The sequence below is a fragment of the Saccoglossus kowalevskii genome, chromosome 9 (genome assembly GCF_978046115.1).
Source record: "Saccoglossus kowalevskii chromosome 9, keSacKowa6.1, whole genome shotgun sequence".
Lineage (NCBI taxonomy): Eukaryota > Metazoa > Hemichordata > Enteropneusta > Harrimaniidae > Saccoglossus > Saccoglossus kowalevskii.
The window spans coordinates 17,089,998-17,115,142 of record NC_140649.1 but is presented as its reverse complement, the minus strand read 5'-3'; the positions used below and the strand labels follow the sequence as shown (position 1 = coordinate 17,115,142).

General features: G+C 36.3%; 1 protein-coding gene across 1 annotated transcript; it reads right to left on the bottom strand.

Annotated features, from left to right (window-relative positions):
• Window positions 1–1,366: 1,366 nt before the first annotated feature.
• LOC100373356 (dynein axonemal intermediate chain 4-like) lies at window positions 1,367–25,073 on the bottom strand. Its single transcript, XM_085503223.1, has 23 exons — window positions 24,971–25,073; window positions 23,596–23,787; window positions 23,131–23,253; window positions 22,647–22,717; window positions 22,241–22,344; window positions 16,454–16,635; window positions 16,222–16,329; window positions 15,645–15,717; window positions 15,224–15,337; window positions 14,640–14,761; window positions 13,915–14,017; window positions 13,489–13,637; window positions 12,211–12,297; window positions 11,343–11,420; window positions 10,634–10,707; window positions 9,856–10,010; window positions 8,954–9,086; window positions 8,149–8,236; window positions 7,658–7,786; window positions 6,474–6,571; window positions 5,485–5,560; window positions 2,749–2,826; window positions 1,367–2,025 (listed from the first exon to the last, which is right to left on the bottom strand). The coding sequence occupies exons 2-23, from the start codon at window positions 23,773–23,775 to the stop codon at window positions 1,963–1,965; spliced, it is 2,388 nt and encodes a 795-aa protein (XP_085359349.1). The 5' UTR covers window positions 23,776–23,787; window positions 24,971–25,073; the 3' UTR covers window positions 1,367–1,962.
• Window positions 25,074–25,145: the final 72 nt, after the last annotated feature.

Here is a 25,145-nt window from a genome sequence, read left to right as displayed (position 1 = left end):
TGTTGTTGGGAGTGGTGCTGAGCAAAGGTATACCTTCCCACATAGCAGTGTTGTTTGTTGGTAATATATCAGCTACAAATACTGGTACCATTATATTTAGTTGCAGGGTGGTCAACTGGCTGAGTTGTAAGACCCAATTTGTCAAATATTTAACTTAAACAAATAGTGGTAGTAATAGATGTGACGCCATAAACAAACAAATCATTTCTGAATGCTTCTATTGAAACATAGTAAATCATTTGCCATGGCCTCGCCTACTAACATCAATGACATTTATGGGTAACCTTCCCAAGTTCCCATTTGATATGGTATTATAGATGTACATGTCCTCTTAGCTGCATCTCCCAAACTGACCACTAGAGGGCATTTAGAATGCTTTGTGATTTTCAAACATGCTGCAAACATTAATTTGCTATACATGTTTGATAGTTTGAGACCAGAGTGCTAGAGGTTCCACATTTGATGTATAGAACTCTTAGCACAGTATCCCTCCACCCTTATGTAGAAGAGAAGTGCCACAATTTCTTCAAGCTGTCACTTTTAGGGACAGTGTGATGTAGCATAACGAGAGCAAGTCTGTTTACAGTATCAAGGTGCATTTGTAGAGTTCCTGTAATTTGGATTTCTGTCTGCCAGTCGACCATCTTCGATTAGATCGCGACAGAGATAAATTTTTTCTTTCTTTTGTGTTCCATGTGTTTTTCGGACATACCTGGATCGATTTTAATCACAGTTAGAACAAAAACAAGTCATAATGGGAGACATCGTCTTGTGTTTTGTAATTTGACTCAAAATGACCACAATCTTGGTTTTATTTTCATGCATACTTAATCATTTCTTGAACATTCTTTAACCGATTTTGTTCAAAGTACATACTAAGACATAATGATATAAACATGTGGATATGTTTTTTTTTATTTTGATGATTGTTCTAAAAAAAAACGATTCTCACAGATGCCTGTGTATAAAAATGATAAATTGCAGAGTCAGCCATCTTGGATAGGATTGCAGCAAAAATCAAGTTGCATCTTTGCAAGACAATAGAATTACCTGTGTACCAAGTTTGAATAAACTTAGTGACTGTATTCTCGAGATATGAGCAGAACGAGGAACAAAACCTGACAATTAATAGATGTAGCCCACTACTACTCCAAAGTTAAACTGAATCTGTTTATACAACTCTGAGATAATGCTCTACACACATAAAATGTAGGTTGATGGGCTATTTTGGGGTAAATGTAGGCTGCTATTTGGTCAAACAAATTGGTCCATGAACCTCTGAAAAAAATGTGATGAACAAATGGACTCCGAAAAACCCTGGACTGTGTCCAGTCATAGACTGAAAACACAACAACATACACATATATTACATTTGATAAATATTTATTTTGGATTAAAAAAAAAATGTGGAATGTTTTTTTTTTACGCTTTCAATAAATTTACATGTACATAATAAAATCTGCAATGTAGTTATTTACCAATCAATTCTGCAGTTCTATAATGTGCCCCCTCTTCAAGTGTTTTTAATGTATTCTCCCTTCAGAAGTGTTTTAAATACAAATAGTGACTATATAACAAATATACAGATATACCAAAATTTGATTTGTGCTACCTGTACAAATACTTTATAAACGACAGCAACCTTGCCAAAACAAACTGAGCGTCAAGTAATGAATGCGAATAATTGAATATGCAGAACAATTTATACAGCATACAAAAATATAAAACAAATAAAACCATAAATTACACGTCATTGTAAATGACATAGTCCCTGTCAACAAATTAATAATCCTCAATGTCCTGGGATTGAAAACGTTAACAACGAGGACGACGACTACAAAGTCATGCATGATCTGAAATAACAGCCCTAACTAGTGCTACAAATTGCACGTAATGTAAACAGTGTACTTCATTGTAGGCTTTTAAAGGGTAGGACCAACCCCAATCCAAACAGATAAAAATCTATTTATTTTTATTTGAAAGGTTCTCTGTATTCTGTTCTACGATTTTCTGCAATACTTCCACCTGTAATAATTAAAAACAAACAAAAGACAAATTAATCGGAGTATGTAGAATGTGATGCCAGATTGACTAATTTTGATTAACGCAATGTCCATAAAAAGTGTTGTATCTAGAAGCCTCAATGTCAAGCAAGGAAAAGCATGCAAGTTTTATAACTAATTTTATAGAAACACTATTTCAATAACAACATTTCTGCACTGCTTATGACACAAACAGACAAATCTGTAAGTATTAGATTACATAATGATATTTTAAAGAGTTTACTCCCACAAGAACAAAACAAAAATGATGTTTCTGAACATCAATGGAAAATGAAGTGTTTTAAAGTTGCATTCACACTTTGCAAATGTGTAAATCATATAAAACAAGCTAAAGTCATAAAATGTGTTAAAATGATCCAGTTTTAGTTAGAAGAAATATTAAAAGTAGACATCCTACTCTAACTTACTGACCATCTCATTTTGAGAGTAGTGGAGGTTCTTATCCCATAGACAAACACACCTACAATGTAACTGATCTTCAAGGAAAAACAACGTCTCCTAAATCAGTGAGAATCTTTGGTCTACAAATCAAACTTATTTTAGCAGAACCGCTTATTATATTCTGCAGTTAATTAATTAATAAATTACCCATCCACAATCTCTAAATTTGACGGTGTCAGGGGATAGTACCTCACAGATTTGCAAGTAGGAATGCAACTTAACTAATCGATAAAATAGTACTAACCTGATCCTGACCAATGGACGGCATGCAGCGTAACTGAAACACAGATACTTGGCCTTCACTATCACCTACCAAGATGCACTATTTAAATGAAATGATTAAATTATTAACACAAATACATATTAGTTTTTGTAGACATAGTAAAACATCAGGCCTATCTGATTGTCTTTAATTGACAGAGCTGATCAGTCAACTTTTTTTTTTTTTTTAATTTCCCGAGCTAACGCATCAAGAGGTATTCTTTCACATTTGTTAGGTTTGAGACAAATACTGCAATTTTTATTTTATTTTGCCAAACAAAAAACAGTATTTTCAATGTTTAACTATTACTACATTTGTTTTATTAAAAGCGCATCGCCAATAGAAGCACCTATGAACCTTAAATTGCATTTGTTGTTGTATCATAATACTTATTTTGGCCTTCGAAACAGCTCTGTAATTTACATAAGCGCATACATTTATGCTACTAACAGAGCAAAAACGGTACTGTATTTGCTTTATTTATAGAACATATATACTAGATTATTAAAATATAACTGATTTTGACCTGTGTTACTTATGTAAGTGGTACTAAAAATAGCAAATATGGCATTCAGTTTTCTGTACATGTATGTTATTAAGTGACCTTCATTAGATTTTTTTCATTTTATGAAAGTATTTTCTGTTTTTTATATTTTTTTTAGTATTTGTGGTCAAAACTACAATATTTGGTACGCAGGTGTTTTGTCGTGACTAAATTGAAATTGTCATTTATTAATAATTTCTCAAACAGATATAGCTCAGACACTATACAGGGCATCAACAGAAGCAATTGTCATTGCAAACAAATTGTCTTTTAATAGATCTTTCAAACAAGTAGCGCCCTCTAGTGACAAAGCACATCTTCAGTGATGTGAATGTAAGGTATAGTCATCACTAGAGGGCGCAGCTCAGTGGAATGATGTATGTATGTTGTCAACACTAGAGGGCACAACGGAGTGGAATGGTGTATGTACATGTATGTTGTTGACACTAGAGAACACAACGGAGTGGAATGGTGTATGTACGTCACTAGGGGACACAATATATATTTCTACAATTAAGCATGTACTATCACCATCCCAAGTTAGAATAAATCCACCTCATGCAGGGTGAGGACACACTCAAAATGTTAGAAAGCAAGCCGATGTAAAAACAGGGTATAGTAATTGCTGCTGCTGGAATTTGTGATGATAGTGTGTAGTAAAAAAACATACTGTAAACAATTCTATTTTCACAATTTAGTACTTACAGGGAATTAGAGACAGAGTCATTGTGTAGGGTGGTGGTTGGTGGTTGCCACACAGTAAATGCTTAAATTGCATGCAAACCAAAAATAAACTATACAGGTCGTGGTATACTATGGGATGTGGTGCGACAACCACCAACCTTAAATGACTTCAAATGTCCACTGCTACAAGGTATCTTGTGAAATTAAATCAGTTTACAGTAAAACCAGTTCTGATGATGTGTTATTGTTGAACACGTCTGCTTACTCAGAACTATATCAGGTACGGCAGTGCGTGCGTGTACATACCATGTGTTTGTGATTGAGTGGAATGTGGAATGGAAGGTGAAGGTGGTGTAGATATTATGACCACTGGACAGCTGACCACCACATAAAAAAAAAATACTTTGTATCAATTTGTGTTCCCTAAAGCAAATTACAGTTTTGCGAGACCATCGTTAACCTGAGGCCCACAGTGCATGCAAATCAAAATCCTTGTTACTGCCCTTCACTTTTAGTGATCAAACTAAGAGATTATGATGTTCAACCAGTAATTGTATAGCTATGTCTTTCACAGCTTAGTTTAACCCTTAAATTTAAATTACTTATTTTAATTAGGCGAATGGCAAGTGTGTTCTTCATGGTTGTGTAGATAACATTTGAGAAGATACATTCCACAAATTTACAAACAAGCATTTCCCAAGATTGAATTGTGTTCAAGTGTGACTCTCAATCATGCTTTTGCATGTTCTACACTGTTGGCAATAAAACAGATACATTCTGTATGTAGCCAAAACTAGTAATGAGTCAAAGCTTCTCATAAAGTCTTTTAAAGTTTCTCATATAATTGAGCAAGAAATGAAACTAGTATACTTTGCATGGTTTACTGCTGATTTTCACTCTACCATTAGAATCAAGGCATATTGCCACCAACACATGTGATTCCTCTGTTTTAAGAAAACAAAGTATTACAGAATTGTGTTTTCAAATGGCAAACTGGCACATTTAGAGGGAGTACTCGGCTGGGTCATTTTTCCAAGATTTCCAGTACCAGTACAGTTGAATTGGTTTCATTATTGGGACTATCAACTCTGTAATGATGCTGTTTACTGCTTTATTTGAAAAAAAACTATTTTTAATTTTTTAAACTCAACTCATTGGCTTCTGTGTAAAATAGCTCTAGTTTATTTAATATTAGTATGAGACCATAATAACATATTTCAAGTTTAAGTTTTGTGTGGTTTTAACTATTTGGTTGGTGGTCAACTGTTAGTTCAGATGGTCAACTGAACCCAGGTGGGATAACTACCCAGCTATAGTGAAATCGGTTTCTGACTTTATATTTACTTACTTCGGACACTAGTGTGAATGTAATATAGGTCAATTTAACACCTGGTGGGGCATCAGCACGTACGATCGGATCTAGACTGTTGCAAAAACAAAACACATGAAGAAAACAAGAAGCACACACATGAGACGATTGCTGTACTTACATCGGAGTTGAATGCAAATATCAATGTGCTGTATTTGACACCCGGTGCTGGTACACTCACTATAATAGGATCTAAACTGTAATAAACATAATGTCAGCTTCTATCATTAATTTGGACAAACAAGAACATGTGGCAGAATAATTACAAAACCTGTAATATTTCTGTGAAGAAAACCCAAATGCATTTACAAGCAATATAATGACAATAGATGGTACATAGATATGTTACTGTTGATTCAAACCTTGTACTGTCAAGACCGATGAGCCTTGGTTCAGACAAGCCTATGAATAAACACTGAGTTTGACTAAAAATTTAACAGGTCAAAAAAGTCATCATTATCCACAAAGTTTTGAAATGATCACTAAAACAAAAATAGGATTTTTCGAGCATGTGGGATTATTAAATTGTCTTACCAACTGCAGGATGACTCTGAATCTAACACACAGGTGTGAACACCGCCCTCTTTGGGCCGATATCAACAGAACTGAATATAAGAAATACACATGCATGTACATGTATATGGTGGGTTTTTAAGCAAATTTGTATGCTTTTTTGGGGGGTATTTTTTTAATTGTTGATTGATTTAGAATTGGGTAAATTTGTGATGGTAAATTGAGTGATAGGTCAGTAAAATTGTACACAAGTAGTACTTTTATTCATTATTTACAGAACAGAATAAGTAGTTATTACCAGATTGCAGCGGCCGATACAGTCACCATATTGTCCATGTGTATACTTCATGTCATAACTATATTACTATATTTATACATACTTTCCTGTTCTGGTCATAATTTAGTAAAAGATAAAAACCCAAAATGCCAGCAAAAAGCATTTCAGGAGTTCATAAAGGAATAATTGTTTTTAGTTCAGTTACACCATTCTATTTCTCACATATGTTTTGGAAATCAAAAAGGTGTCCAAAACACATTTCAACACGTCTGTACAAGATGTTACCAATGGCTAATTTTTGATGCTACAATATAACTTACGTGCTGACATTGAGATCCCATATCTCCACGGCACCTTCATTGACGCATCCAAAGACAGTAGCAGACTTGGGTGACCAACTTATATCCATAACAGCTTTCTGAAACATATAGTAATACAATCTCAAATAAAGTAATGGGAATTACTGATTCATTTTACACTCACTTGACCTTACAGTCTTTCAATTACTGTAGAATACTTTATTTTCGCTTGGAATTTATTTTGGTTATTTTCGCTGAAGGGATGATTTTTCCGTGAAAATGAAATCCAGTGAAAATACTTTTTTTCCTATATTTCGCATTAAACTCATCAAAAATCAGTGAAAATAAATTCCATACAAAAACGCCTAAAAAGCCTTTTCAGCGAAAATTAATTCCAGCGAAAATAAAGTATTCCACAATATGTGACTTTCTTTAAGTCATTATAATAATACTGTCTCCATGAATGAATTTGCATTGATTTCACAGAATTACGTGCCTTAAATATTTGCTGTGTCACATTGCTTTGTGACTTGCATTATAATATCTTGAACTGATTTGAATAAAAATAATTATTTCCCAAATAATTTTTTCCCGACTATAGTTATAGATATAGGGAAAGATCATGAGACAGTACCGGTAGCTACCATTCTAACCATACAAGTTAAATTGCATAAAAATAATTATAGCTGCAAGACATATTTGTTAACTTGGATTCACTGACATTAAAACTAACGGGAAATTGGTGCAGCTCTACGGGAGACAAGGTAGCTCCTCGAAGCTTCCTGGACCACCACACATTACATCTTAAACTAGTTGAAAGGTTTAGAATTGAACAGAAGTGAAAGTTATTCCTTAACTACTGGAAAAGTTAGTCATATAGTCTACTTTCTGGTGAGATGCCTGTACCTTATAGCACCCTGTTTGAATCTAACATGTTACGGTTCTAGTGTTAGCAATCAGTGTTATTGCTCTTTGAACCTTTATGACTCAGGCCTGATTTCACTTTCGAGCATGCCTTTAAAATGCTGTATAAGTATAAGTTTACATTATCATTATTTTTGTTGACATGAATTTGAGTTTCGTGACTTTGATATCTCAAATAAAAGTAAAAATAATATTTTAGTATCAAAGTGAAGAAAATACAGCAATAAACAACAGAGACTTGATCTATGGTTACTCATTCAGTGGCAACTAACGATACTTACCGTTGAAGAGTAGAAATTAACAATAGGTTGTATTCTATCTTGCCTCCATAACCTTATACTCCAATCTGCACTACAACTTAGGAAGACATCAGTTAAAAACGGTGACCATTGTACTTTGTACACAGGACCCTGGTAATACGGATATTTAAATAAATCAATCAATTTCATTAGATGTACATTATATAAACGCTCTATAGGTGTAAATGTCAAATTGTATGGGGAAATTACAATCAATAGACTGACTATGACTGCATTCTTTTTCAAATTCTAATACTTTCCCAAGGTTTTCTTTGAAATATTCAGCAAAAGGTTCAACTTCCAAAAATGGCTGCTCGAATACATACATATTAAAGTATGACATCTCATATTAATATAACCCCATGTCTACTTGACTATTCAGTATTCATGCGTTTGAAAATGTAATCAGTCTGGACTAGTACTGCAGTACTGGGAATATTTATGGATATGATATTTATCGTAAATATACTGACCGTATGTCCAATGTAAGTATCCAGGTACTGTTCATTGTAGGAACAGGAGCACTTATGAATATGTCCTTCTTCTGTACCAGCCAAATATCTATCAAGAACAGTGTCTTTATAAGTAAATGCAAATACATACACAGACACTGAGTCTACTCTGACAGTTTATGTTATCACATACTTGTTTATTATTTAATGTAGGGTATTAATTATCAAGGCAACAGGCATGTGAATGTGAGCCAGTTTTCCACCCTTCTTACACACACATTGCTTGCATTCACTTCTATTTTATTTTATGAAAGAGCAATTCTTTGGTAACTTTCAGAGGGGGGGATCCAGCATAAAAGGCAGACACCAAATCATTCTTGGTTCCATCAGCCTTTTTACTTCCTGCAAATTACATGTACCATTACATGTACAGAGGAGCTTGTGTTGCAAAGGTAAACTCATGAAGACCTTATCCCATCCCATCCCTCAGTGCCATGCATGCATCAATCACAATTATTTCTGACCAATGTCATTACCGAGCACAATAAGCACTTTAGAAAGGTTTAATGCGAGAACAGAATTAATCAATCATCTCATATTTGCAGTGCATCTCTAATAGAAAAACATATAAACAAAAAATTGCTTTTGTTGTAAAGTGAATTATAGAAATACACCTGTAAATTCCATAAACACAAGAGAGCAATTACGGTATCTAGATTCCAAATTACTAACTCATTTGCATACAGTGAAACTTCAGGTTTAAACTTCATGGCATATAAAACCCATACTCTCATACTATAAAATCCTGTGAATATAAATTACTCACATATTAGAGTCCTTAGCATTAAAATCAAAACATGTTCCTGGGGCCTGTCTTGAGATGAAAGCTTCTGTTTTCTTGGGTGCTTCTTGTCCCTTTTTACCTTGCTTCACAGATATTCTTTTCAACTTCATGAGATCTAGAATTGTCAGTGAAAAGAATGTTCAAACCTTGCATAATACAAATGTATGACAATACACACAGTATATATAGTGTGGCTGATGGTGTGGTAGTGGGAGGCATTATACTGTGGACTACTTTATTTTCGCTGGAATTAATTTTCGCTGAAAAGGCTTTTTGGGCGTTTTGCTTGGAATTTATTTTCACTGATTTTCAATGAGTTTAATGTGAAATATAGGAAAAAAAGTATATTCACTGGATTTTATTTTCAGGGAATCATCCCTTCAGCGAAAATAAATTCCAAGCGAAAATAAAGTATTCTACAGTATGTGGCAATCAGCGACTGTTAATTGGTATTGTTTTTACAACAAATTTATTTATAAAATGTGAATTTCTTTAAAAATAGATATTTTTCAAGGTCACTTTTTGAATGCATGATACATGTATAATGTTGAGTCAATAACTCATCAGGAAATGAACATAACTAGTTATGTCACAGAGTCTCAGTGACACATCATACTGGCTTAGAGGACACAGTGGATGTCATAGTCCCTGTATATATTTTACAATTGAAACTGCATCTGTGAGTATGCACACTGCTCTGCCCGCTTGCTTATTTGTCCATTCTTAACATGTTTAACAAGGGTTATTTCAAGTTAATCAAACAAATCTTACAAACCGATAATAGTCATTTTTTTGGTGTTCTTTACATAAACACCTGTTTGCTCATTAATTTCAAGATGCTTCCATGCACATGTCACACGATGGCACAGGAAAATAGAACTTACCTGAACATTCAAAACCTTTCCTGATTAACCATTGTGTTACTCTACCATCAGTTGATATCGACACTAAGACTTCACCTTTGTCATCTCCTGATCCACGCTCTTTTTCTATCCATTTCAACTGCCACACTGGTGCTGAGTGCTTACCATTACTTTCACTGGAATGTAAAAGATGGTGGTAGTAATGCTGCTACACAGCTGTAAATATTATAGACACTAACAATGTAATTTATACAACTTGGTTCATTATTGTACACACTGACAGAGAGGGTAACATCAATCAATGTTTTATTGATTTTTATTAAATAAAGCATTGATAACAAAAAAATAATTAATTTAAGGTAGCAGGATAGTTTTTTTGCATGAAAAATGTAAACACCTATAATCGGAATAAATTTTACAAGAAACCATACAATCTATATATGTTTAGAAAGCTCTTGACTTGTATTTTCCTATTATTAATATTTTGTGAACATTGTGTTTGTTTTAGCGTCACGTGATTCTGAAAATCAGCGGGGCTGATAATTTAACTAACGTGAATAAAATTGTAATTGTCATCTCTACAGTCATTCATGCGATCAAAAACTTTACACTGTTTTGAAGCAAAGGTCATGAAGTTTAAATCCGTATTTCTATTTTTTGCATTAAGTATTTTTTTCCTTTCCGAAAATCACAAATTTCAAGCACGTTTTTTGGTGTTAAAGTTTGTGTATATCGATGGTTTGCGCGAGGTTTGTGAAAAAACGCAATTGATAAAAACAAAAATCAATTCGATACTTACAAACTGTCTAATATTGGATCATTATTCGTATTACGTACGTTATATATAGCTACAGTACCATCATATAAACCAACCTGTGAAGCAAATAATATGAGGTTATTATGAGGATACTGCAAAGTATGCACAAAGACAGTACTGTGGGAGTATTGACCAATACACAGCGGAGGTCGATGCAACCGTGTACTGTCTTTGTGCATACTTTGCAGTATTCTCATAATAACCGTATTATTATATATATTTTCCTCCCATGGATACATCATGGGAATGCCGAAATCCGAAAAGTTTAGAATAGATTTAGCAAACTTCTTTGTGTGGGTTCAGAGAAACCCTGCCCTGGGGGCAGGCATGTTTGTTTCTTATTATTAGAGGACGCTTATGTGCGTAATCGTTCCATATTTGGAATTCACGTTTCCTAATATGGTAGGATGAAAATACCCAGTGCAATACCGCAACATTACGGCACGCTGTAACTTATGGCGTTACGGTGAGAGATATATAACAATAGTTTATACTCATATATGCTAAACATATAAATGAATACAAGCAGCAGACATTATTAGAAGAATATTTGACAAAAATCAGATATGAAAATGATGTGAAATGCTAACATAAAAGTTATCAATACCATGTTAAATCAATTCTTCATTTGACATTGTCATTAACTTATATCAGACAATAAATTACAGCAAAATCATATGATCTAACTTACAGCTAAAAGATTAGGATTTGTGGCAGAGAAATCCATGGCAGTTACACCAGCTTCAGTATGATATACCCGCTCAGGATACTAATAATAGAACAATAGAATATATATAATGAGACATTTATTATAAAAGTATACATTGCTGCTAGTTTGACTACCATTTTCACTGACAAGTTGATTCTGTCAAGCTGAAAATTTGTGTCAATTTTTTGGGTAAAAAACCCTCAACGTCAATCTTTTTGGGTTGTTTTTAATTGGCTGCAGAGCACTGCCATCCAAAATCCAGGTAAGTACCCGCCGACTAAAATGCAACTTACAATGATAAGGCATACTGTTTTGGGTTACTTTTAATATGATTAAAAAGACAACATTAAATGATTGTCTATGAAAGCATACTTTTGCCACTGTTAGCAGGGTGCCACAGTAAATCATCAATGCAAATGGCTGTCAAGATCACGTTGAGAGTGGGAGAGCCAAAAGACTTTAATTTGCCCCTCAAATAGTATTCCATTATCTTCCGTTGATTATGTCCAAATATTATGGTTACATAGATTAAGAGAACAGGGAACAAAAACAGGGTAAAAAAACAAGTTTTGTGGTTCTCTCGTACTCATACTCTCGTTACTTAAATTTGATTATTTTTGTAAACTGGTTATGCAGTAGGTGGGATGATCACCCCACACAGATTTGCAGCAGTCAAACTTAGGTTTTACAAATAAGTTATTTAACATAACTAGTCAAGTTTGATTTTTAGTTAAAATAATTCTCTTTGTTTGTCTCTTTGTGCGCAACAGTTTTTCTTACTTTATCATTATTGACCAATACTACACATTTAATTTCAACTGGCACAAGTTTTTTCAAATTATAACCTTACCTCAGGATTTTTCAAAGACCAACAACATGCAAGACCACCCTTCTGTTCTGTAAAACCAAATTGTCCATATCCAACAGCAAGCAAATCCTGTAAAAAATGAAAGTGCAAAATAAGATATACTATAAGATTGAATATTGATTACTAACTAAGACTAGCATTCAGTCGGCCATTTTGAATCCAACTGTGAACCATAATAATGTGCGTCTCAGTGTGATGTGTCACCAGAACTTTGAATGAAATTGGCCCAGACCAAATTTCTTGAAATTCAAAAATCCATGTCTCCATGTGTTATATCAAATCTTTGGACCAAATTTAAACAAAAGTTTTCAGACAAGACATTCATAGGTTCCAAATGAAGAGTGGGTCCTATGTGAGTTAAATGTGATGCAAGAAAACTATTACAGTGCCTGGAGCTATACTATTAAGTCTTGACCTGGTACCGAAAGAAAAGACTCTAAATAATGATGACCCAGGACACTGGAATCAACAGGTTTCTAGCCCATTTTTGTTCAGCAATACACCTTTAAACAGTAAAAACAGTCAAATATTAAAATAAAGTTGCTCGTCCGACAACATGAGTTATGTCTGTAAAGATACTTTTTAGTAATGTTTGACACATGTTTATATAAATTATAGTCATCTACAGACAACAAAATTCTCAGTGTGTCACATGGTGGTCTAAAGGCCTGATTTCATACTAAAGAGCTTTCAGCTTATTAAGTCAAGATATTTCAGTGCTTCTAGAAATAATACATCTATCACTTTCTGGAAATTGTACCTCTATATTCTCATTTCTGATTCATACCCAGGGTTCTCCCCAGCAGACAGAGAGTGCTGAACGGTATAAATATTCATGAGCTTATGAATATGCAAAAATTCATTAATATTCAAAATGGCCATAGGGAATGAGTATTTCTTTCAACAGAAGATTACAACATAACACAGAATACATAATACACAAACAAATCATCTTTGAAGACATTATGCATAACAAATTGAAGGCACAAAATAATTACAACAGTTACAATATGAAATCATATTACTATTTGTTGATGTTACCCCCGGTAAATCGTTTTTTAAAATTAATGTTGATATGATACCTATTTGTTATGCATATCTCATAACCTCAAAATCATTATTCTTTTTGCTGGGTGTTGATGGCTGTGAAACAGTGAGTTAAATTTGTGTGTACAGAGATGATATTGTAAGATAAACCAATCTCACAATATCATGGTACTGAATTATCAGATCATATCTACTGTACACATATATACTTACTTGGTTAATTTTATTCCAAGACATACAGCTAACATTGCGACTTTTAGTAATACTACATGAATATGCCCAAAGTCTATCAATATTAGGACCAAGCTGAGCTATACTGACAGGTCCTGTGCCTTCATCCTCACCAACTTCTTTGTCAATATCTGCAGAAAAAAAAAAGTTTGGGTAAAAAAGTACATCAATTAATCTTAGTATAGATGCTACTTGTAAACCTCATATGCCAGCATTAACAATCATGTTGTACAATGTACGACCAAAGTGTACACAACATATTTGAAAGCGGTGACAAGACTCCAATCTTTGCAATATAAATTCAATCCAGGAAAAGTCTTTTGCAGATTACTGAAGAATGGTAATCCTTTGAGGTAAAGGCTTCTGGCAATGTTAATATTACGCTCAACACATATGTATGAAACTTACCTATTAAAATTGGTAGATCCCTAAATGCTGCTTGCTTAGGTTGGTAAATGTTATGAGTCACAACTCTTTCCATTATAAACAAATCCTGTTTCAACTCATCAGACTTAAATAGAAAAAAAAAAATATATAATTTTAGGTGATACAAATTATTGTTAGTTCTGTAAGCCTGCCTAGAAGAATAACCAGTACAGAATTATATATGCCTGGTAAGTTTCTGTTTTTTTTTCCACAATTTTGCCAAAAAATGCAAGTAGAAGGTTATTTATTCTTACAACGATTTCTTTGTTTTTTATTGACTAAAATTAAAAATTTCTCTTTTTTAATCTTTTAAGTGCCAAAATCAACTTTCATCTCCATTCACAGAATATAATGTTATATTTTTTTTCAAAATTGCGATCAAGACATGCAGCTATTAGAAAATTACATTCATAATGGTCAAAAAGGTTATGGAAAATACTTACAAATTTTGGGCAGGAAAAATTATGGCACTCAAAGTGTTTTTGAAAGTCTGTGATGTTTGTTGATGCTGATAGTAACAGTCAATCATTGGAAAATCAGCCATCATGGAAATACTGGCTAATCAGTCCATATTTGGAATTCACATTTCCTAATATGGTATCATGCAGATACCTCGGCCATGGCGAAACTTATGGCAACACAGTGAAAGATACATAATATTGGACTTAATAATGTATTTGTATAATAATAATTTGAAGTTTAATTACCTTAAGTATTGCTTCATCTATAACAGTAGCCATATCAGACACAGATGTTGTATCTTTACTCATTAGCCCAGCTACGGTACTTTCAGATGCAATAGACGCTGTCATCAAACTTGATCTACTTTCTGCTCAAATAAAAAATTAATTATGAATGATAAATATAACACCAATATTACAAATCAATAACATATCTCTATTAGTGGCAATAAAATATTTGATAACTACCGTATTTGCTCTATTAGTATCACATACATAGGGTAAATGACAGGGGTGTGTTTATGGTTAGAATTTCAATAATTTAGAAATAAATGCATATTTTGGCATATAAGAACTAAAAAAGCAAATACAGTATTCAGCAGTAACATATTGGCTTTATTTTCATGAGTAATTGAAAAATGCAAAAGTTTGTAGCAGTGATTATTTCATTGGAATCTTTAAGACAATGATTCACAGTAACTATTTTGTCTTCCAATGCCAGCAAAGTATTGTAACACAAAGATCTAAGGTGGTGAAAATCAACCAATTACATTCATTACCTAGCCAATCAGTTCGAGAATCATAATTACACACAATTATTGTAAACATACCTGGCCTACCAGTGTGAGAATCTATTGTTTTTTTCCCCTCATTACTAGAACTACTCGTGTGTGTTTTACCACTTGTTGGTCTACTGAGAGGAATATCGTCATCTTCTTCTTCTTCTGAAATATGAAAAAAATAGTTATATACATTGTCATCTATTATTATACGCTAGCAATGTTCCTCTGAGAAAATAAAAAAGATAGAAACTACCCAGTTCTGGATTGTGGTTAATATCGTTTTTCGATTTATATCTTTTTTTATAATATGATTTTTTTTGCGAATTGATTGGAGAATACACTGATATGTGGCTTAAGGCATTGCCTGTTGACACCGTTTTTTTCACATTTATTTTGGCTATCTGTAAAGGCTTTCAGCAGGTGATGTGTTAATAATGATACTGTAAAAACGTATTGAGAGATGAGATACCTGTTGGAACAGCTGGATTCATCTCTGCATATGTATCATACATATCCCAATTAGTTGCCATGCATCCTGCATCCTAACGAATTTCATCATAAAGAGGAAGTCAATAAGGCAACCAGAGATATGATCACAGGAAAATATTGTCATTGATATCGATAGAACCTTCAACCATCTGAAAGCTATATAACCAAATCTAACCTTATATAGTTAAGTAGCTTTATCATTCATGAATTACACAGAAAAGGCTCAGCATAAAATTGCAAAAAAAATACCAGACAACAGAAATCACAAACTTGTCAATGGGAACACTTTATTTGAAAACTAACAATGCTGCATGAAGTTGCCCTACCCAGCACCAAACATCTGAAAGCTATATACCCTAATATAACCTTATATAGTAGCTTTATCATTCATTAAATACACAGAAAAGGTTCAGAATAAAATTGCAAAAAAAAATACCAGGCAACAGAAATGACAAACATGTCAACGGGAACATTTTATTGAAAACTATGGTAACAATGTCGCATGAAGTTGCCCGACCCAGCATCATAGACCAGATTTCATTGAGGATGGTACTTACAGCATGTGTTATTCTAGTTGTCTGCACTTCTTTTTGCTTTGGAGCTTCATTAAATGTTTGCATTCCACGCTCTGCATATCGATCGTTTCCAACTCTACTTTTAACTAACTGTAAGTAAATAAAACCAATAACAGTGAAAGAATTGTTTATGGTTCACATGTAAAATTGTCAAAAAATTATTACTTCCAATAAAGATTACATATGTTATAAATTTTAATTAAAAAACGATTACCTCATTATATTTTGCAATTTTTTCTTTGACATATGCTGCTTCATCACTTTCTGTAGACACACAAGTAGCAGGCATGTCAAGCAACCATATGGTGTCACTTTCACTTAATGTAATATCAACTAATTTCTCTAAATCATCTTCTGTTAATTCTTCTTTTACAACTTCTCTTCTGTGTTGAATATCTGATTCAAATAGAGATAATCTAATTATAATCTGATTGATCAAGGACTAATATTTTCAAGCTTACTGATATGATGGTCCATTGGTGAGACAGCTCACTGATTTAATGGCCCATTGGTGAGACAGCTCACTGATTTAATGGCTTATTGGTGAGACAGCAGACTGATCTGATGGACCATTGGTAAGACAGCAGACTGATCTGATGGACCATTGGTAAGACAGCAGACTGATCTGATGGACCATTGGTAAGACAGCATACTGATCTGATGGACCATTGGTAAGACAGCAGACTGATCTGATGGACCATTGGTGAGACAGCAGACTGATCTGATGGACCATTGGTAAGACAGCAGACTGATCTGATGGACCATTGGTAAGACAGCAGACTGATCTGATGGACCATTGGTAAGACAGCAGACTGATCTGATGGACCATTGGTGAGACAGCAGACTGATCTGATGGACCATTGGTAAGACAGCAGACTGATCTGATGGACCATTGGTAAGACAGCAGACTGATCTGATGGACCATTGGTAAGACAGCAGACTGATCTGATGGACCATTGGTAAGACAGCAGACTGATCTGATGGACCATTGGTAAGACAGCAGACTGATCTGATGGACCATTGGTAAGACAGCAGACTGATCTGATGGACCATTGGTAAGACAGCAGACTGATCTGATGGACCATTGGTAAGACAGCAGACTGATCTGATGGACCATTGGTAAGACAGCAGACTGATCTGATGGACCATTGGTAAGACAGCAGACTGATCTGATGGACCATTGGTCAGACAGCAGACTGATCTGATGGACCATTGGTAAGACAGCAGATTGATCTGATGGACCATTGGTAAGACAGCAGACTGATCTGATGGACCATTGGTCAGACAGCAGACTGATCTGATGGACCATTGGTAAGACAGCATACTGATCTGATGGACCATTGGTAAGACAGCATACTGATCTGATGGACCATTGGTAAGACAGCAGACTGATCTGATGGACCATTGGTAAGACAGCATACTGATCTGATGGACCATTGGTAAGACAGCAGACTGATCTGATGGACCATTGGTAAGACAGCATACTAATCTGATGGACCATTGGTAAGACAGCAGACTGATCTGATGGACCATTGGTAAGACAGCATACTGATCTGATGGACCATTGGTAAGACAGCATACTGATCTGATGGACCATTGGTAAGACAGCATACTGATCTGATGGACCATTGGTAAGACAGCATACTGATCTGATGGACCATTGGTAAGACAGCAGACTGATCTGATGGACCATTGGTGAGACAGCAGACTGATCTGATGGACCATTGGTAAGACAGCATACTGATCTGATGGACCATTGGTAAGACAGCAGACTGATCTGATGGACCATTGGTAAGACAGCAGACTGATCTGATGGACCATTGGTGAGACAGCAGACTGATCTGATGGACCATTGGTAAGACAGCATACTGATCTGATGGACCATTGGTAAGACAGCAGACTGATCTGATGGACCATTGGTAAGACAGCAGACTGATCTGATGGCCCATTGCTAAGACAGCATACTGATCTGATGGACCATTGGTAAGACAGCATACTGATCTGATGGACCATTGGTAAGACAGCATACTGATCTGATGGACCATTGGTAAGACAGCAGACTGATCTGATGGACCATTGGTAAGACAGCAGACTGATCTGATGGATCATTGGTCAGACAGCAGACTGATCTGATGGACCATTGGTAAGACAGCAGACTGATCTGATGGACCATTGGTAAGACAGCAGACTGATCTGATGGACCATTGGTAAGACAGCATACTGATCTGATGGACCATTGGTAAGACAGCAGACTGATCTGATGGACCATTGGTAAGACAGCAGACTGATCTGATGGACCATTGGTCAGACAGCATACTGATCTGATGGACCATTGGTAAGACAGCAGACTGATCTGATGGACCATTGGTAAGACAGCAGACTGATCTGATGGACCATTGGTAAGACAGCAGACTGATCTGATGGACCATTGGTCAGACAGCAGACTGATCTGATGGACCATTGGTCAGACAGCAGACTGATCTGATGGACCATTGGTAAGACAGCAGACTGATCTAATGGACCATTGGTAAGACAGCAGACTGATCTGATGGACCATTGGTAAGACAGCAGACTGATCTGATGGACCATTGGTAAGACAGCAGACTGATCTGATGGACCATTGGTAAGACAGCAGACTGATCTGATGGACCATTGGTAAGACAGCAGACTGATCTGATGGACCATTGGTAAGACAGCAGACTGATCTGATGGACCATTGGTAAGACAGCAGACTGATCTGATGGACCATTGGTCAGACAGCAGACTGATCTGATGGACCATTGGTAAGACAGCAGATTGATCTGATGGACCATTGCTAAGACAGCAGACTGATCTGATGGACCATTGGTAAGACAGCAGACTGATCTAATGGACCATTGGTAAGACAGCAGACTAATCTGATGGACCATTGGTCAGACAGCAGACTGATCTGATGGACCATTGGTAAGACAGCATACTGATCTGATGGACCATTGGTAAGACAGCATACTGATCTGATGGACCATTGGTAAGACAGCATACTGATCTGATGGACCATTGGTAAGACAGCAGACTGATCTGATGGACCATTGGTAAGACAGCATACTGATCTGATGGACCATTGGTAAGACAGCAGACTGATCTGATGGACCATTGGTAAGACAGCATACTAATCTGATGGACCATTGGTAAGACAGCAGACTGATCTGATGGACCATTGGTAAGACAGCATACTGATCTGATGGACCATTGGTAAGACAGCATACTGATCTGATGGACCATTGGTAAGACAGCATACTGATCTGATGGACCATTGGTAAGACAGCATACTGATCTGATGGACCATTGGTAAGACAGCAGACTGATCTGATGGACCATTGGTGAGACAGCAGACTGATCTGATGGACCATTGGTAAGACAGCAGACTGATCTGATGGACCATTGGTAAGACAGCAGACTGATCTGATGGACCATTGGTAAGACAGCAGACTGATCTGATGGACCATTGGTGAGACAGCAGACTGATCTGATGGACCATTGGTAAGACAGCATACTGATCTGATGGACCATTGGTAAGACAGCAGACTGATCTGATGGACCATTGGTAAGACAGCAGACTGATCTGATGGCCCATTGGTAAGACAGCATACTGATCTGATGGACCATTGGTAAGACAGCATACTGATCTGATGGACCATTGGTAAGACAGCATACTGATCTGATGGACCATTGGTAAGACAGCAGACTGATCTGATGGACCATTGGTAAGACAGCAGACTGATCTGATGGACCATTGGTCAGACAGCAGACTGATCTGATGGACCATTGGTAAGACAGCAGACTGATCTGATGGACCATTGGTAAGACAGCAGACTGATCTGATGGACCATTGGTAAGACAGCATACTGATCTGATGGACCATTGGTAAGACAGCAGACTGATCTGATGGACCATTGGTAAGACAGCAGACTGATCTAATGGACCATTGGTCAGACAGCAGACTGATCTGATGGACCATTGGTAAGACAGCAGACTGATCTGATGGACCATTGGTAAGACAGCAGACTGATCTGATGGACCATTGGTAAGACAGCAGACTGATCTGATGGACCATTGGTAAGACAGCAGACTGATCTAATGGACCATTGGTAAGACAGCAGACTGATCTGATGGACCATTGGTCAGACAGCAGACTGATCTGATGGACCATTGGTAAGACAGCATACTGATCTGATGGACCATTGGTAAGACAGCATACTGATCTGATGGACAATTGGTAAGACAGCATACTGATCTGATGGACCATTGGTAAGACAGCAGACTGATCTGATGGACCATTGGTAAGACAGCATACTGATCTGATGGACCATTGGTAAGACAGCAGACTGATCTGATGGACCATTGGTAAGACAGCATACTGATCTGATGGACCATTGGTAAGACAGCAGACTGATCTGATGGACCATTGGTAAGACAGCATACTGATCTGATGGACCATTGGTAAGACAGCATACTGATCTGATGGACCATTGGTAAGACAGCATACTGATCTGATGGACCATTGGTAAGACAGCATACTGATCTGATGGACCATTGGTAAGACAGCAGACTGATCTGATGGACCATTGGTGAGACAGCAGACTGATCTGATGGACCATTGGTAAGACAGCATACTGATCTGATGGACCATTGGTAAGACAGCAGACTGATCTGATGGATCATTGGTAAGACAGCAGACTGATCTGATGGCCCATTGGTAAGACAGCATACTGATCTGATGGACCATTGGTAAGACAGCAGACTGATCTGATGGACCATTGGTAAGACAGCAGACTGATCTGATGGACCATTGGTAAGACAGCAGACTGATCTGATGGACCATTGGTAAGACAGCAGACTGATCTGATGGACCATTGGTAAGACAGCAGACTGATCTGATGGACCATTGGTAAGACAGCAGACTGATCTGATGGACCATTGGTAAGACAGCAGACTGATCTGATGGACCATTGGTAAGACAGCAGACTGATCTGATGGACCATTGGTCAGACAGCAGACTGATCTGATGGACCATTGGTAAGACAGCAGACTGATCTGATGGACCATTGGTCAGACAGCAGACTGGTCTGGTGGACCATTGGTAAGACAGCAGACTGATCTGATGGACCATTGGTCAGACAGCAGACTGATCTGATGGACCATTGGTCAGACAGCAGACTGATCTGATGGACCATTGGTCAGACAGCAGACTGATCTGATGGACCATTGGTCAGACAGCAGACTGATCTGATGGCCCATTGGTAAGACAGCATACTGATCTGATGGACCATTGGTAAGACAGCAGACTGATCTGATGGACCATTGGTAAGACAGCAGACTGATCTGATGGACCATTGGTAAGACAGCAGACTGATCTGATGGACCATTGGTAAGACAGCAGACTGATCTGATGGACCATTGGTAAGACAGCAGACTGATCTGATGGACCATTGGTAAGACAGCAGACTGATCTGATGGACCATTGGTAAGACAGCAGACTGATCTGATGGACCATTGGTAAGACAGCAGACTGATCTGATGGACCATTGGTAAGACAGCAGACTGATCTGATGGACCATTGGTAAGACAGCAGACTGATCTGATGGACCATTGGTCAGACAGCAGACTGATCTGATGGACCATTGGTCAGACAGCAGACTGATTCAATGGCCCATTGGTCAGAAAGGTCACTGATTTGATTGCTATTAAATTGTTCAGCAAGCTCATTAATCCAACAGACCATTACTAATCATCCCATGTATTTACATGTTCAAGATCATTCTTGTCAGAGTCTCATATTGAAATAGGCTGAAGACATGCATGTTAGATTAGAATATTTCCAAACCGAAAAAGGTTAATCTGCATTCAAATATTGGTCATATTTCATCTCTAATAATCTAGAATAGAAACTGTCTATGAACTTTAATAGTTGGTCCTATGAAATTGAGATAAAGTGAATGAATAATTTCCAGTTAGACAGTACCTTCAAAACCTGTTGGTATGTCTGTGTCTCCAGGCTCAGCTATTTCATCTGACATTGATTCAGGTGTAGAGCGACCAGACTGAGATGTGCTGCCAAATACTGACCTGCAGTTAAATTAACAATATCATATCCATTAAGTCAAAAAGCAGTGCAACAAAACATTAAACACAATGGACTGCTTTTGGGTGAGTCAATTAAAATATTGTGAACAAACTTGGAGACAAGTAAGAGACGTGCATGCATGTCTATGGTCATAAATATGTTAATGATCCAGCGCACAATACATGCAATTTTTGGATGTTTCATTTATGAATGCTTTTATTAGAGAAGCATTTCCAATAGAGCAAATACAGTATAGAATGTAGGATTATTTCACTGTTACCAGATAATGGTAGATGAATCTTACCTTGTAAAAGGTCCAGCAAAACTTGCATTACCAGTTTGGTAGATGGATGCCTGCGACATCAGATCTGTTGGCTAGATAACAAGTGAAACATACAGGTACATAAGTAGACATTGTTAAAGACAGTCCATAATTTAGTCATAATTTGTCACTAAAACACTGAGATAAAGATTGCAGTTGAAGACATGTTCAAGTCCGTGGATAAAATGGTCTTTATGATGAAAATGGTTGCCAGGCAGCCATTTCAATGACATCACGAAACAAAATCAGAACTATTATCTAATGAATTGTTGCATTATAAAACAACATCAGAAAGTTATGTATCTCATGATGAAGTGTCTGTGTATCAACTCTGAACATAAATGATATTGCCACTGCTACACACATTTGTACATTTTAAGGTAAAAAAAATTGAATATTTATGATGTATTTATTCTTAGTAACTAGGAAAGGTAGCTCTATTAATACAATGTCTGAAAATACTTACTGTACCAGTGGTAGAATCTGTACCTCCATGTCCAAATATTTTACTTTGATTTGGTCTTACTGCATTGGGATCAATTACCAGTAAACTTTGGGGTGTTACATCATGTCCCATTTCGTCTAACACCTACAATAAACATCTTTAATATGTGGGTTTTTTAGAATAAAATTGTGTGTTGACGCCCAGCTGTGATATGCATCAAAACCATTAATGATCTTGTAAATATCACAAAAAACTCCTGTACCAAATTTGAATTGATTTGAGTCATCAGGTTTCCAGATTGTCACATATATATTTAGTTTTTTTTAGCTTCACACAAATGCGAGCAACAAACTTTATGTCAAGTACAAACATAGTTTCCTTATCATTACAATATACAAAGCAGTCTTCCCGTGAGAATCCAGTAAATAAAACCTGCATATTCAAAATGACATATTTCCTCAAAATTACAAGAAATTGAAAACTCACAACAACTCCATGGTGTTTTGATGTCAGTAATTTTTGTTGGTCTTTATCTAAAGCCCCTCCACTTCGTCTACTTGATGAAGTCGCAACTGTAGTTCTTGAAGCAGCAAACGTTGTTTGTTTGTCACGACCTCTGCTTTGGCTACCAGTTATCAAAGTACTGGTTTTACTAGACTTGTTCATTCTGACAGAGTTCTATGAAAATACACAGAAGTCCATATATTATTTATATGTAGTAAAATGTACAAACAAATCAAGTGACAATAAATTGACATGCAAACATCCACACATACATGTACTATCAACTTGTGATATCTCATACAGGCAACCTAATATGCAGTAAACTGTTTAATTTCAGGAATTTTATGGCATTGGTAAAGACAGAATTTCATGTAAGTCACTGACATTCCACGTTGTAGGACCCCAGCCAAATTGTTACTGCTATAAAATTTTGCAAATTTGCAAATCACACATAAGCCCTGTCAAAAATGAACTAAATTTTGAGGAGGGGTACATTCTTTTTGCCAAATCGTCATTATGTTATGAATTTTAACTAAATATTAACAGTTTATAAACATAACAATTTTATAAATTTGAAAACTCACATTGACCAATCACTGTGATGTCACTACAAATGAATACACGTCACTGAGAGGGACCACCAAATTCTGTGGTGGGCACCAAGAAGTTAGAGCACAGACAGTGTATAGTACTGCTAGCTGATTGGCTTTGCGGCACATCGTGGAACACCGCTCAAATTACATGTAGTTGATTTGAATAAAACATTTGTTATAAACTACTTATGGATATGGAAATATTTTCTGAAAGCACTGCACACATCGCATTAGCTCATGCAGTGATGGAGGTAGTTCGAGGGAGTGTGGTTCAATCTATGACTGAATGATCTGCATGTGCACTACGCAGAATAGTAAGAGGCATCATCTGATTTTAATTATTATTGAGGTATTACCGATATTTTTTTTACCACTTTCTACCAACTAAACCCCTACCCCCACACCTACACCCCCACACGCACGCGTGTACATGGCAATACACAGTGACATAAACATCTTCTGTCAGTATGTAGTCTATCTACACACATATTTCAAATACATCATGATTTATCAAACTATTCCATACTTCACCATAAGTCACACTCATACGCCATTTATTACACCCATACTTTAGGTTTGCTCTGTGGATTAAATGTTCAAGTACAATGTTCAACACATGCTTTCTAATATTCATTCCATGCACTGGAGATATACTAATATTTATGTATAGCGCTGTGTTGTCTGGGACGCTTACTAGGTATTGGCTCACGCACGAATGCTACGACAGACATACATTGACCGTACAGAGGAGGAATGTAACATACCGTATATATAGTCAGTTAAACATATATTTAGGAATAAGCTCGTCCAACAATCAGGCCACACGATTTCAATAAATGGGCATTCTGATTCAAAACAAGAAGTTAGGCCGCCGCCAGCACGTTGCTACGTAAATTTGCATGAAAATGTGTCCCCAGGAAACTGTCTTCTGATTGGGTA